Source organism: Trichosurus vulpecula, chromosome 4 (assembly GCF_011100635.1).
Source record: "Trichosurus vulpecula isolate mTriVul1 chromosome 4, mTriVul1.pri, whole genome shotgun sequence".
Lineage (NCBI taxonomy): Eukaryota > Metazoa > Chordata > Mammalia > Diprotodontia > Phalangeridae > Trichosurus > Trichosurus vulpecula.
Window position 1 is genome coordinate 213,172,307 of NC_050576.1, and position 13,886 is coordinate 213,186,192.

General features: G+C 42.4%; 2 protein-coding genes across 6 annotated transcripts in view; one reads left to right on the forward strand and one right to left on the reverse strand.

Moving 5' to 3' along the window:
- The window catches only part of CEP95 (centrosomal protein 95), a 32,438-nt gene extending 29,212 nt beyond the window's left edge, over window positions 1–3,226 (reverse strand). For 2 of the 5 annotated variants that reach the window (XM_036755052.1, XM_036755051.1), the window contains exons 1-3: window positions 2,851–2,954; window positions 939–1,067; window positions 15–122 (exon numbers count right to left, since the gene is read on the reverse strand). In XM_036755052.1, the coding sequence (XP_036610947.1) occupies window positions 15–122; window positions 939–1,067; window positions 2,851–2,872 (259 nt within the window). In that variant the 5' untranslated portion in view covers window positions 2,873–2,954. Of the gene's footprint in view, window positions 1–14; window positions 123–938; window positions 1,068–2,850 lie in introns of all 5 variants that reach the window. The other 3 variants (XM_036755050.1, XM_036755049.1, XM_036755053.1) reach the window with 3 other exon arrangements.
- On the forward strand, window positions 3,083–10,886 carry DDX5 (DEAD-box helicase 5). Its single transcript, XM_036755054.1, has 13 exons — window positions 3,083–3,975; window positions 5,223–5,388; window positions 5,726–5,822; window positions 5,904–6,037; window positions 6,207–6,272; window positions 6,545–6,686; window positions 6,788–6,948; window positions 7,053–7,225; window positions 7,409–7,519; window positions 8,047–8,108; window positions 8,198–8,257; window positions 9,521–9,745; window positions 10,060–10,886. Exons 1-13 carry the CDS (start codon window positions 3,932–3,934, stop codon window positions 10,461–10,463), a joined length of 1,845 nt encoding a protein of 614 aa, XP_036610949.1. The 5' UTR covers window positions 3,083–3,931; the 3' UTR covers window positions 10,464–10,886.
- Window positions 10,887–13,886: the final 3,000 nt, after the last annotated feature.

The window sequence follows — 13,886 nt, forward strand, 5'->3', positions numbered from 1 at the left end:
TTCATGTTACTAACCTGTTATGTGGGACAAGCTGACCTGCAAGTAATCCAAGGCCAGGGAATCAATGATTGCTTGTACATTGTGTGCATGATCTTCTTGGTTCTTAGGGGCAGTTATGAGGTCTGTGAAGGAAGTGGGAAATAACACTGCTTATAACTGCAAAATACCAAATTCAGAAAATGTTGACTAATCCAGATTTGGAGTGATCAGGGGTATGTGGCAGCAGAAATGGAGAAGAAGAGGACTGTAGAATCTCTAATCAATGATAACCCATTGTACATGGGCAGTAAGTTATGTTAAAGATGACTGAGGAAACACTGGGAAAAGCACACTGACACTGACATAAAGAATTCAAATTGTGAAAGACAATTAGACGGTCAAAGGGTTAAAAAAAAAACAACACAGTTCCATTAGTAGATATGCTTTTTTTCCTCCTAAACTCAAATCAAATTCAAATCTTTAAATGCTGACTGGATCTTATACAACCAGAGCCACAATTAAGCAGAGTTATTAAATCCAGGCAAAATGATTTAGAACATCATTATTGTTCAGTCCCGTCGGGTTCTTCGTGACCCCAGGCCCTTCTACTCTCCACTATCTCTTGAAATCTCTTCATATTCATTGCTTCCATGACAATATCTGTCCATTTCATCTTCTGCCCTCCCCTTTTCTTTTTGCCTTCAATCTTTTCCCAAGTCAAGGTCTTTTCCAAAGAGTCCTGTCTTCTTATTATATGACCAAAGTATTTGAGCTTCAGAACATCATAGGATTGGAAAAGCCCTGTTGGTCACCAGGGCATTACAGCAAGGATGTAACATTTCAGTTCAAATAGGAGGTAGCACACTCTCTTTTGTAACTGTGAAAGGACTAAACTGCAGTGAAAGCCCCAGGAGGCAAAATATAGAAAAGAAACTGTCCCCATGTCTTGGTATTCTTACCTGGTACTACTTCTCCCAAGATAGAATGATAAAGAGTAATAAACACATTTGCATCACACTCAGAAAGAGACTGTATCCTCAGGCAAATGTGACATTTCCAAAGAAGATTATTGACAACTGCCACCCACTCTGGAAAAAAAAGGATGTAAAAAATATGTTATCGAGCTAGAAAAAAGTGAACCTAAAAAAATCAGGTACTGAGTTCTGTTTACTTGTGGATAAGGAATCAAACAAAAATTGTCTTTAAACTAAAAATATTTACAAGTAGGGAAACGTCATACTCTAAGTGTTATTCTGTAGATAACAGCTCTGACTATAAATTCCTAAAAGACTTATGTTTAGTTTTATTATTTTAAGTAAATTACAAATTTATCCCCTTTGAGATACTGCTTTGACTAATAGAAAAGTAATAAACAATAAAAAAGTAATCAGTATTACATTTTTAAGACCGTGTATGGGAGCCCAAATGTTACTTCGTTACAACTTTAAACTGTAGCTCAAACTGTAAAAATAATGGAACACCAGGAACTCCGAAATGGTGAGATTCTGAATGTCAAAATAGTTTTCATCCTTCTAATATGAACATAAGATACTATTCCATTAGTTTCTGCACAAACACCACCTTCTACAGAAAGGTCCTTCCTGTTCCCAAGAAGCTGCTGGTGTCCTGGAGTCAAAAATTACCTTGTATTCATTTTGTATATAGTTACGTACGTGGTGTTTCCCCCTTCACAAGCTCCTTGAGGGGAGAGGTTATTTCATTTTTGCCTGTTTCCCCAGGGTTGAGCTCACCGGAGGTGCTTAATGTTTGTCTGAGTCTGGCAAAACTGATAACTATCACAGGAAAACAATTCTCTATCACTCTTCTGCCATTAGAGACATAACAAGCCGTACTCACTTCCCCCGTCAAGCTTCCCAAGCCACCACAATCTAGGAAACATCATTAGCATAATGAACTAAGTGCAAAGTAGCTATCCGCCCCTGGACAGCAACAACTCAGCCAATGCACAAAACCGGTCATTCTAGAACACAGACATAGACTGACAGCTCGATTCTTTTTCCTTTTTACTGAACTATATCTAGTTTATCCTGTCCACATCTCCTTCCCCACTACACTGTTAGCTCCTTCGGGGCAGGGGCTGTGTTTGCCTTTCTTTGTGTCCTGAGGGGTACTTCCTGGCCTACGGCAGGCTCTAAATAAACGCTTGCCGACGTAACTTGACAAACCTCACCACGAACATTTCAGGTAAAGCTTTAAAAGTATAGATTAAGTTTAAGCTGGTAGTTCCAACACTGCCCAGGCCCAAACAATAACGTAGATAAACGAGAATTAAGAAAAGGAAGGCCGGCATGGAACCCGATGGGGTTTTCACCCACAGCTTTCGGATCGGAAAATCTGCCTTGCTTAGGTTCCTTCAATAGGAAAGACACGTCGTCCTAGATCCAGCACGAATCCACCCTCTCAAAAGGAACAAACGCTTAAGAGGGGAGCAGGTGCTGTGCTCAGACCTTTTTTCCAAGGCAAAAACCAAACCCGGAGAAAGGCTGGATAACAAAGATCTCCTCCCTTCTCGCCGGCCCTAATGAGCCCGTCCAGTGCTTCCCAGACCTAGCCCCGCCAGGTTCCCTCCCTCCCTCTAGGCAGGCTGGGAAAGGAGAACCCAAGTGCGGGAGACATCACAGAAAACCATCCTCGGAACACGCCTCCCAGGGAGCCCGGGGTTGCCCAGAACGACTTCTGGAGATCGGCTGGGGGGGTGAAGCGTGGGCTCCAAGCGCTTTACACATCGGTAGCCTCTGGCCAGCTCTGCAAGCCAGCAACTTAGGGGAGGGGCGGCGGCCCCGCGCATTCGCAGCGTGCACACCGCGCCCCCCCCCCCCCAAGGGTGTCGGCTCTAGCAGGGAGACTCACCAGCCTCCTCCCGGGCCTCCATGTCCGCGAGAGCTGTACACCGGCGGGGCTCGCGGGGAACGGTGTCCTGGAGGGACCGTTGAGGGAAAGGAGTGTGTCGGGGGAGGACGACGCGGGGCGCGGGGGGGGGGGGCGGGGAGGGCGAGGAGAAACCGTAAGGTAACTTGGGGAGGCGATGGAGGGACGTTAAAACGGCTTCTCGCCGCTGATTGGCCATCTGGCCGCACTTCCTGTCGCAGCACGCGGCCAGGCAGCGGTTTGGGGGCTACAACTCCAACTCCCCGCGGGATTGTTCCCGCTTTAGGCTTCTCAGGCCGGTCAGTCGGTTTGACAGACCCGGTGGCCAACCTAGTATAACCAGTCAACCTCGGGAACTAACCGGGAACTTCCGGTGATTTCTACATTTTTCGTGTCCCTCCGCCTGAGTGGATAAATAGTGCGGTTGCCGGCACGGTGGGTTGGGGTTATGCTCACGTGACTGGAGGAGCCTCCGCCTCCTCCTTTTTTCTGACAGCGTACTGTGGCCCTTAAGAGTCGCAAACGTCTAGGGTGTAGTGGCGTTAATGCTTTACGGTCTGCCTTAGCGTAGGAAAACAGAAGAGTGGGGTTGATTATTCCTGAATTGGTGAAATGTAAGGGCGTTCTCTGAGAGAAGGAGGGAAGCAAAGGGAAACATCCGCGGGTGGGCCGCTAAGAGTTAATAACGAGCTAAGGTGGGGGAGGGGTGCCGGGACGGCAACCAGAGGCTAGAACATGGCGGCGCTGGGAACGCCTGCGGGTGTTGTTACCTTGGCGTCTTCCCCCTCCCCCTCCTCGAAGGGGGTGGGGCGATGAGGTCATAGAGCGGTTCCCATCGCGCTTTGCGGCGGAGGAGGCAGTCCAGGTATAAAACCGGCTGCCGGGAGCCCTCTGGCTCCTCATTCATTTCCACCGGCTTGGGTTCCTCTTGTTTTAGCTGCAGCCTCCGTCTCATCCACCGCCCCCGCACGGCCTCGCGACCGCCGAAGCCGCCTTTCCCCCCCTCCCCTGCGATTTCCCGCTTCTCCTCGGTTGCTTCCCTCCAACCGCAACCATTGACGCCATGTCTGGATACTCGAGTGACAGAGACCGCGGCCGGGATCGAGGGTGAGTACGGACATTTGTCAGTCGGGGAGGGGGTGGGGTGGGGGTGGGGTCCAGAGGAAGTGGGCAGGAGCGCTGTCGGCGACAGGAGGCCTCGGGCGCCATCGCTCCGCGTCTTGTGGCCCTTTGCCTCAATGTTGAAGCGATGTAAGGATTTATTTTGATACCACCTGTTTTCATCTCTGGGTTGTGATTTAGAGGGGACAGGCCCCGGGAGGGTGGGGGGGAGAGACGGAGAACGCGACGTCAAGCGAGGGTGAGCGCGGCGCCCCCGACCCAGCAGGGCCTGCGGCATTTGGGGAGACCCAGAAAGGTCCCCTAAATCACCCCAGCTTAGGGAGGTTCCGAAGTCGTTCGGGAGGCCAGGGTGGGGGGCAGCCGGTCTCCCCCATGTGGGGGAGCTGCCGAGACAAAATGCCGGTCCCGGACATGGCGGCGGCGCCTTTGTTACCCCACCCGGCGGAGGAGCTCAAAATGGCAGCTTTGAGAAAATGTGGCGCAGAGTGAAATGCTAGACAAAGGGGGAAGCGCCGCCCAAGCGGGAACGCGGCCCGGCGGACTCCGCCCGGGGCCGCGACTCCTCCCCTGGTACCCGGCGCGGCCCCTCCCTCCGTCCTCGGCCTTATGTAACCGCGGTTACCTTCATCTTGAGCCCACCCACCGGGGCGCATAATGAGGCTCCCCGGGGACCTCCCCTTGTTTTGTAGCGAGCTGTCAGAGCTCGGGGCCGCTCTGTTATCTGCCTTCCGCCCGGAAACGGTCGGCTCTGAGGAAAAGTCTGGTGTAAATAGCTCGAATTGTTTATCTCTGTCTTTTATCTCCCCTTTGGAAGTCTGGGTGTCTCCCCCCCCCCCCCCCCCCCGTTACTGCTTTCACTCCTGGAAAAGATAATGGCTACCGCCTCTTAGCTGTTCTGTGACAAGGGATTTGGTCAGAATCTGTCCCCGATAGTCCGAAAGGTTTGGCCAGGCCGGATTGTAGTTTTACTGACTGGGACACCTGGAAACAAGTGATGCTATTAATTCGATGTGCTCGCGGGGAAAACTGTAAAACTGAAATTTCTATTACTGAAAACTAAGGGTAGGGTTGACTGGCATAGGAAGAGTCCGCGAGGTAAAGAAAAAAGTCATTCTGGTCCCTGACTTTAGGAATCCAGTATCACAAGTGAATGTTTATTGAATCCTGTCCTTTTGTGCCCTACGTTAAATGGTTGTATTTTGGAGGCCTAGACTATGAATCTTTTCTTCTAGGTTTGGGGCCCCTAGGTTTGGAGGAAGTAGAGGAGGACCTCTATCTGGAAAGAAATTTGGAAACCCTGGGGAGAAACTCATTAAAAAGAAATGGAATCTCGAAGAACTGCCCAAATTTGAAAAGAATTTTTATCAGGAACATCCTGATTTGGCTAGGCGCACAGCAGTAAGTAATCTAAATGCTTTAAATTTTTTTGCAGTTGGAATTATTTTTCTAAGTGCATAGTATTGATTGAAATTATGCCCTGGTAAAGATGAGGGGTGGTATAGATGACAGCAAAGTGAGATTTTTTTTTTCCTCTAAGCAGCAGACTTTACGGAATAAATAATAGTTTATATCAGAAGGTAATGAATTGCAGTTAATTTTTGGGAGGTGAGGGTATCATTTGTTTTAAAAAATCAATTGATAGTAAAGTTTTCAGTTTGAGGAATTTGCCAGATGTAATAGTTGTAGGAAATAGTTTTGTGGGCACATTTTTACATGACTGAGTTTTACATTGCAGCAAGAGGTTGATACATATCGAAGGAGCAAAGAAATTACAGTACGAGGTCACAACTGCCCAAAACCAATTCTAAATTTCTATGAAGCAAATTTTCCTGGTAAGTATTCATTTGGGTCACATTTCCTGGAATCACTTTGTGCTTACTAATTTCCCTAACCTAGTGTTATTTTAATTACAGCAAATGTCATGGATGTAATTGCAAGGCAGAACTTTACTGAACCTACTGCTATCCAAGCCCAAGGCTGGCCTGTTGCTCTAAGTGGGTTGGATATGGTTGGAGTAGCACAGACTGGATCAGGGAAAACACTCTCTGTAAGTGAGCTATTTTTGAGTGCTATACAAAAAGGTGTGAATTTCCAAGTTTGTGTACCCTGCAATGTTGTTTGTTTGGGTTTTTAGGAAAGGTAGTGTGATATTCAAGTTAGAAATATAAATTTCGTTTTGTTTAGGCTACAATGCAACTTTTTTCTTCCCTATTTAGTATTTGCTGCCTGCCATTGTCCATATAAATCATCAGCCATTCCTAGAGAGAGGTGATGGGCCTATTGTAAGTATACATTTTACATTTATTTCTCTGTAGAATTATATAAATGATCCAAATTTTAACAGGTGCTTTTAGATGTTGGGTGGGATGTTTAATCAAGATTCCCCTTAGTTTATGGGACAAGTTTTAGATGCTCCTGGTGGTAGCAAATTACAGCTAAATTTTCTTTGTAATTTACCTTCTGACCTGCTGAAAATTTTCTCATGACATTTGTAAATTGTTAATTCTGTATTAGTGTCAGGCTATATGTGGTAACAGCTGTTTTTCCTTCTTAGTGTTTGGTGCTGGCGCCAACTCGTGAACTGGCCCAACAGGTACAGCAAGTAGCTGCTGAATACAGTAGAGCATGTCGTCTAAAATCCACTTGCATCTATGGTGGTGCTCCAAAGGGACCACAAATACGGGACTTGGAAAGAGGTTTGTAGCAGCCATTTCCTCTACGACAAAAGGTTTTAATATGAATTGTATTGGTGCATTAATTCTTCTTCCTCTTACTCTCTCCCCATTATTTTGATCAGGTGTAGAAATTTGCATTGCAACACCTGGAAGACTGATAGACTTTTTAGAGTGCGGGAAAACTAATTTGAGAAGAACAACTTACCTTGTGCTTGATGAAGCAGACAGAATGCTTGATATGGGCTTTGAGCCTCAAATCAGGAAGATTGTTGATCAGATAAGAGTAAGTTGCTTAAGTTTATTGTTTAGTTGCAAATAACACTCAAAATTGTGGGTACTTTTTTTTAATGCCTGATAGACAAATCCCCCACATATGTCTTTTTTTAGCCTGACAGACAAACCCTAATGTGGAGTGCAACTTGGCCAAAAGAAGTGAGGCAGCTTGCTGAAGACTTTTTGAAAGATTACATTCACATCAACATTGGTGCTTTGGAACTGAGTGCAAATCACAATATTCTTCAGATTGTGGATGTGTGTCATGATGTAGAAAAGGATGAGAAGTAAGTTTTCATAAAGCTTTATGCTATTTTTTTGAACCAGACATTACTAACTCAGGGGAAAAAAACTGGATCCCTAACACATTGTGTGGGGTTTTTTTGTGTGTGCAAATCTCAAATGCATTGAATTAGCTCTCAAAAATTGGTTTTCCTGCTAAAATTGTTTCTGTACAACTTTTTTCTTAGACTTATTCGATTGATGGAGGAGATCATGAGCGAAAAGGAAAATAAAACTATTGTTTTTGTGGAAACCAAAAGAAGATGCGATGAACTTACCAGAAAAATGAGGAGAGATGGGTATGTGTTGAAAACATGATAACTTTTTTCTACTCTGCCAATTGCAAAACCAGGAAGACTGAGGTGGTGAGGGAAGTATTCTAGAGGGTTTGGAAGTTTGATTGGTGATAACTTTGAGGGTCCTAACTTTCACAAAAAAAACAAAAAGTAAACTAAATCAAAATTTTTCGATCACAAAAGTGACAAAATGAAATGGAATCACTCTCAGTAATTAACCATCGTGATTTATTGGAAGCCCTTTTGAGGATAGTACACTTTGGATTTTAAAATTCCATTTTTGTCACTTATTGCCTGCATAATTCCTGTAGAACTCAGTTGTTTCATAAACAAATTGAGGAGGGTGGATTAAAGCATGGTATTAAAATTATAATCTTGAAATTATTAGCCAAGTCTGTTAATAGTCAAAATTTTCTTCCTACTCATGACACTCTATATGCTATGTACAGTTCATAAAGCTTGAGCAGAGTGTTAACCAATTTAACTATAGGACTGAGTTCATGTATGTTCTGCCTTTATTTTAAAATTAGGTGGCCTGCAATGGGTATCCATGGTGACAAGAGTCAACAGGAGCGAGACTGGGTTCTAAATGGTATGTATAAAGTCCTTATGGCTTTTAAAAACTTAAAATCTATTGTCAGTTTTGTTCAGTGACTCACATTTGTTTAATTCTCTTGATAGAATTCAAACATGGAAAAGCTCCTATCCTGATTGCCACAGATGTTGCATCTAGAGGGCTAGGTTAGTAGAAACACTTCATGGCTTGGTTCTCCAGAAACAAAAAAAACAACAACCATTATTTTTTTTTAAAGAAAGTTTATTGCTTTCTTTAACCTCTGCATTTTTCTAAGTTTTTTTTCACATAAAGGTGCAGTCTTTGTGGCAAGGCCTAGGCATGACAATCGGAGGACTCGAGGGGGATGGAGGACTAGTGATCGGCTGGCTGCTTCCAGTCGAATAGAGAGGTGAAAAGCTGAAAGCATTGTGTGCCAGTAATCTTCAAAAGGCAGAACATACCACCTTAACTACTACACCATAAACTGTTCTCTCAGGGGGAAAAAATGGAAGTTATTCACAGTTCACTCTGCCGTGGTATTTCTTCTGTCCCATGCTTTGCATGATTGCCATGGTACAGCGCTGTTTTGTACAAACTGTTTATTGTGATCTGTGGGTCTTTGAGTTTCAGTGACTTTGCTGAAATGTTGAAGAAATATTTCCAAACTTCAATGTTCAATGAAATTTTTGTTCCTTTGAAAAGGAGAGAGCAGCTTTAAAAGGTACTAGCCTTGTACAAATTGGTGAGTACTGGCACATGAGAATCTAGAGAAGGAACAACTTCTCACACTTAGTCAGTGGGAAAGGAAAGCAGTGCTTTGAAAGTTCCTCCCTCACCTACACAGTAGTCGTCATGTCGAGACCTGCCAGAGAGAGACACATTCTCAAGTGAATCCTGGCTTCTTGGAAGCGCTTGCCTAGACGAGACACAGTGCATAAAAACTTGATGGCTTTTGGGGGACAGGTATGTTTTTCTTGCAGCTGCGGTTGTAAGGTCTTGGCAAGACAAGCAGTGAGGCCCGAATTTTGAACTTCTGATGAGTGTGTAATACGAAGGACCATGTACATTTTTGCTTAAAGGTCCTCAAATGAACACATGAAGAGGTTGCTGTGAACTTTAGTGGCCCTACTGCGCAGAAGCATTCAGATGTCACTTGATGATCTGTAAGGGAACTTGCTGAGTTGGGAATGAACTAGTGAATATGAATGCACATTCCTTGTGGTAGGTTATCACTGGGTGGGTGGCAAGATTTAATAGAGATGGAGTGTGCATTTAATTTTTTTTACCTCACTGGTATTCCTGCAGAAGTGGATAATCATTTTAACAATATTCTTTTCAGCCCATACCTTCTTGGGAATACAATTGTCTAACTTTTTATTTTTGGTCTGGCTGTTGTGGTGTGCAAAACTTCCTATGTTGCTTTTTTGCCACACTGCAACACTTTACAGATGTGGAAGATGTGAAATTTGTCATCAATTATGACTACCCTAACTCTTCAGAGGATTATATCCACCGAATTGGACGAACTGCCCGTAGTACCAAAACAGGCACAGCATACACTTTCTTTACACCTAATAACATAAAACAAGTAAGCGACCTCATCTCTGTGCTTCGGGAGGCTAATCAAGCAATCAATCCCAAATTGCTTCAGTTAATTGAAGACAGAGGTTCAGGTACGGTCATTTTTCTGAATTATGATGATTTGTTATTGTACGTAAATATTTTGTTCCAAGCCTTTCATGTGTCATTTGTGCCTGTAAGTAATAAATGCGATTTTTGAGGAATTGAGATGGGGTGGGGGTGGGATGTGAGAGAGGTTATTGATTACTCAAGTCTGAAGTATAGTTTTATCTGAGAGTATGGTAAGAGTGGAGAAAAATTGAATTCTCCGCCTGCTGTCTTTGCTTAGCATTGATTTGCCAACGTCAAGCTCCAAGAGACTTTGATTTTGACAATTTCTTGTTTTTTTTTTTTCCCCTTCCCACAGGTCGTTCCAGGGGTAGAGGAGGCATGAAGGATGATCGACGGGACAGATACTCTGCGGGCAAAAGGGGTGGATTTAATACCTTTAGGGACAGGGAAAATTATGACAGAGGTTATTCTAGTCTGCTTAAGAGAGATTTTGGGGCAAAAACTCAGAATGGTGTCTACAGTGCTGCAAGTTACACCAATGGGAGCTTTGGAAGTAATTTTGTGTCTGCTGGTATACAGACTAGTTTTAGGACTGGTAATCCAACAGGGACTTACCAGAACGGTTATGACAGTACACAGCAATATGGAAATAATGTCCCAAATATGCACAATGGCATGAACCAACAGGCATATGCATATCCTGCTACTGCAGCTGCACCTATGATAGGTTATCCAATGCCAACGGGATATTCTCAATAAGACTTTAGAAGTATATGTAAATGTCTCAGTTTTTTCATAATTGCTCTTTATATTGTGTGTTATCAGACAAGATAGTTATTTAAGAAACATGGGAGATGCAGAAATGACTGCAGTGCAGCAGTAATTATGGTGCACTTTTTCGCTATTTAAGTTGGATATTTCTCTACATTCCTGAAACAATTTTTAGGTTTTTTTTTGTACTAGAAAATGCAGGCAGTGTTTTCACTAAAGTAAATGTACAGTGATTTGAAATACAGTAAATGAAGGCAATGCATGGCCTTCCAATAAAGATATTTGAAGACTGATTTTGAAATGGAAATTGTTTACTTTACAGTTGTACAACTTAAGTTTAAATGGAAAATGTCATAGATGCTTTTCTGTATCAAATGCTAGTAAAAAGCCTAAACTGGTCTTGCATTTCAACCTACAGTATTGGTTGTTGGGATTAATTACGCATACATCGGGTTTACAATCTTCCCTATCCCTTTAACTTTCAGCCTTCCTTCTTCTCTCCACCCCCCCCCCCCCATTAAGGCTCAGTAATTTTGAAAGAAATGAAATGAGTAGTGGAGAAAGCTTCATTGTTAGGTGAAATAATGGACATATTTATATATAGTGCTTTGTAGTTTACAAAAGCACTTTCCTCACAAAACCCCTATTTATTGTTGGTAGCATTGCTCCCATTTTTCCCCCCCAAGATGAAGCAAATTTTAAGCTCACAGCTAAATCCCAAATCTTTTGAGGCAAAAGAGAGACTAGGGTTAAAATTATTTTCCTTGTGCTAATGCATGTGATGCCTTGTAGCATGTAAAATAAAAATTGCAAATATGTGCTTTTTGGAACAAGAAGTACTTGTTCTTTGGACTAAATGTTTGGCCTAAGTGTTAACCTATAGCTAAATGTAAATTTCACTGGGCCTAACCTTGTAAAATGGTTATCAAGAACCATATTCTTTTTTTTCGAAAAGGGTAAATTTGGCTTTTTACTGTCACTTTTTAACAAGCAGAATTCCCATCGAAGGGCTGCAGTTTTTATTTCCAGTAGTCTTACCATAGAGTGTCAGTATTTTTTTGTTTATAATTTTTTTTAGTGCTAGGTATATTTGAGGTACAGATCCAACTAGAGTATCAGTTACCAGTGAATCATTAGTGAGTCATTGACATTCTGGAATGTATTAATTGCCAATTTGAGGGTTGAAGTCAAGAAATACTGAAGTTTCTTGCATGAAACCTTGAGGCAAAAAAATTTCCTTCGAAAGACTCAAATCAGGAGTGTAGTGGGAAACCTAATTATTAGGTGTAGATGGTATAGTAAAATGTTAGGGTGCAGATTAAGTTACAAATTTCTGTATTTCCTGGAACAGACACTATTTTCTATCTTGGCCTAAATTCAATAGAAGTTTGTTTATATTGTAAGCTCAAGAAATCCATCAGTAACTTGAATAAGATTTTTATTACCAATTACTTTTAACTTTCTAGTTTCCCATTGTTTCAGAGCTACCTCTTACTCATACAACATTTCTATCAAATATTTAACCTGTTACTTCCCACAGACTAATGAAACTTTGTGCTTTCTACTTGTGAAGTGCTTAAATATAAAGGAATAAATGCATTTATTTCCTCCAGAGACAATTTTGTATTTTTATGAGACCTTTTTTAAGGTTGAGTCCTCTGGTTACAAGTGTCTTATGAATACACATGGGTGGTGGGTATGTATAGTTCTACATGTGCCTAAGAGGTAGAAACCTAAATGTTTTGATGGGGGAAAAATCCTTGAAAATGGACTTTTTAAAAAAATTACAAAGCATGAAGGTAGACCTGTTAGAAGGGCCATTAAAAAAAATTTAGGGATTTCTGTGTTACTTAGTGGGGATGAATAAAGAATCAATAAAGTAGCTGTTAACTCCAAAACTAACATTTTTGAAGTGGTCCAAAAGAAAAAGTAAAAGATGGGTGTTAGTAGCTAATGAGTTTTTCATCACAAGAAGATAGGTTTAAGTAAAGATTAGCTAACTAGGGAGGGATTCTTGAAAGTGATTAAACTAGAGTTTTGACAGGAGCCGCCTTCCATGATAATTATGGACAAAGCCTTGACTATTTTTTTCATTCAAATTATTTTCGTTCGGGCCCTCTTTTCAAATCCTAGTCCTCACTATATAAATTGAGTAAAGAGTTCTAATAGGACTTGGGTTTAAATTAAATATGTGTGTGTATGTATACATATGTAATGTGTGTGTATAGTTATACACACCTTAGGCAAGTCAGCTTCCCTGGATTAAATAGCCTGAGGTCTTTCTAGTTGTAGATTTACAATTCCTAATGGAGTGGGCCCTGCTGAAATGCTGAGTGCTCCATTGTTGGCCTTTTCTGATTAACCAGGCAAGAGTGGTTATGAAAAACTACTATGAGATTTACTGTAACAGATACTTTGCACCTAGTAGGTAATGGGTAGTTTTATCCAACTGCCTGCCTTGGTGTGTCCCATTTCCCTGCCTCCCTCATGACCCTACCATGAACTCTTCCTAGACATAATTCCATGGCTTAAGCTCACTCCCTGTAACCTTGCTTGGTTTTCAAGCCCTGTAATTGTGGTCCACCCTGTCTTTCTCTCTGTATATTCCCCGGTATGCTCACTTTAGTTCTAGAGTGGACTATGCTTGCTTTAGCTCCCTCCCCTCATCCAGATTTCGTTGAATTTCTTTTAAGGACCATCTCAAGTCCCCATTTCCTTCTACAAAGGCTTCCCTAAATATCACAGTTCTCAAACGCCCTCTTCATCAGAACCCGAAGACAGTAAAATTTAAATACTTTTGTATCCTCGTACATCCAATAACTTCCACGAGATTTTTAATGGTCACCCTAGCAAGAAGGAATCATACTTGCCTCTTCCATAGCACTTTTGCCTCTGGAAGCACTTTAAGATTTGTGTGCATGCCCGTTTTGTTTTTGTAAATGACTAGAGCAAGGTTTGTACAGTACTGTATCGTACAGTACTGTATCTTACGTAAAGCCTTGGCAAAAGGAAAAGGGCTTGATGAGTTTTGACATTCTTGGTTGATTGCAAAATTTTAGAACAGCCACGTGACTACAGGAGCAGCTGGCTCCTCGAATCTCTGCCCTCAGGCCACTCCATTAAGATGAGAGATCCCATTTTGTAAACATATCTGTTGTTATAGGTTTAAAAAACAACTGAATTATGCTCATATCATGTTGGTTTGTAATCTAAGGCGGTGTAAAGTCACCTGGGAGATAAGTTGCTAGGAGGTGGCTCGAGCTGCAAATTACCTCCACCCCCCACCTCCCCCCGCCCCAGGAGAGCTCCCATTCACTAGCCAATAAAGTCCCTTGGGTGGCTCTGCCCTGGCAGTCTTAGGCGTTTTAAAATGCTTTGAAGGATGACTACATTTTTATACCTAATATTTTC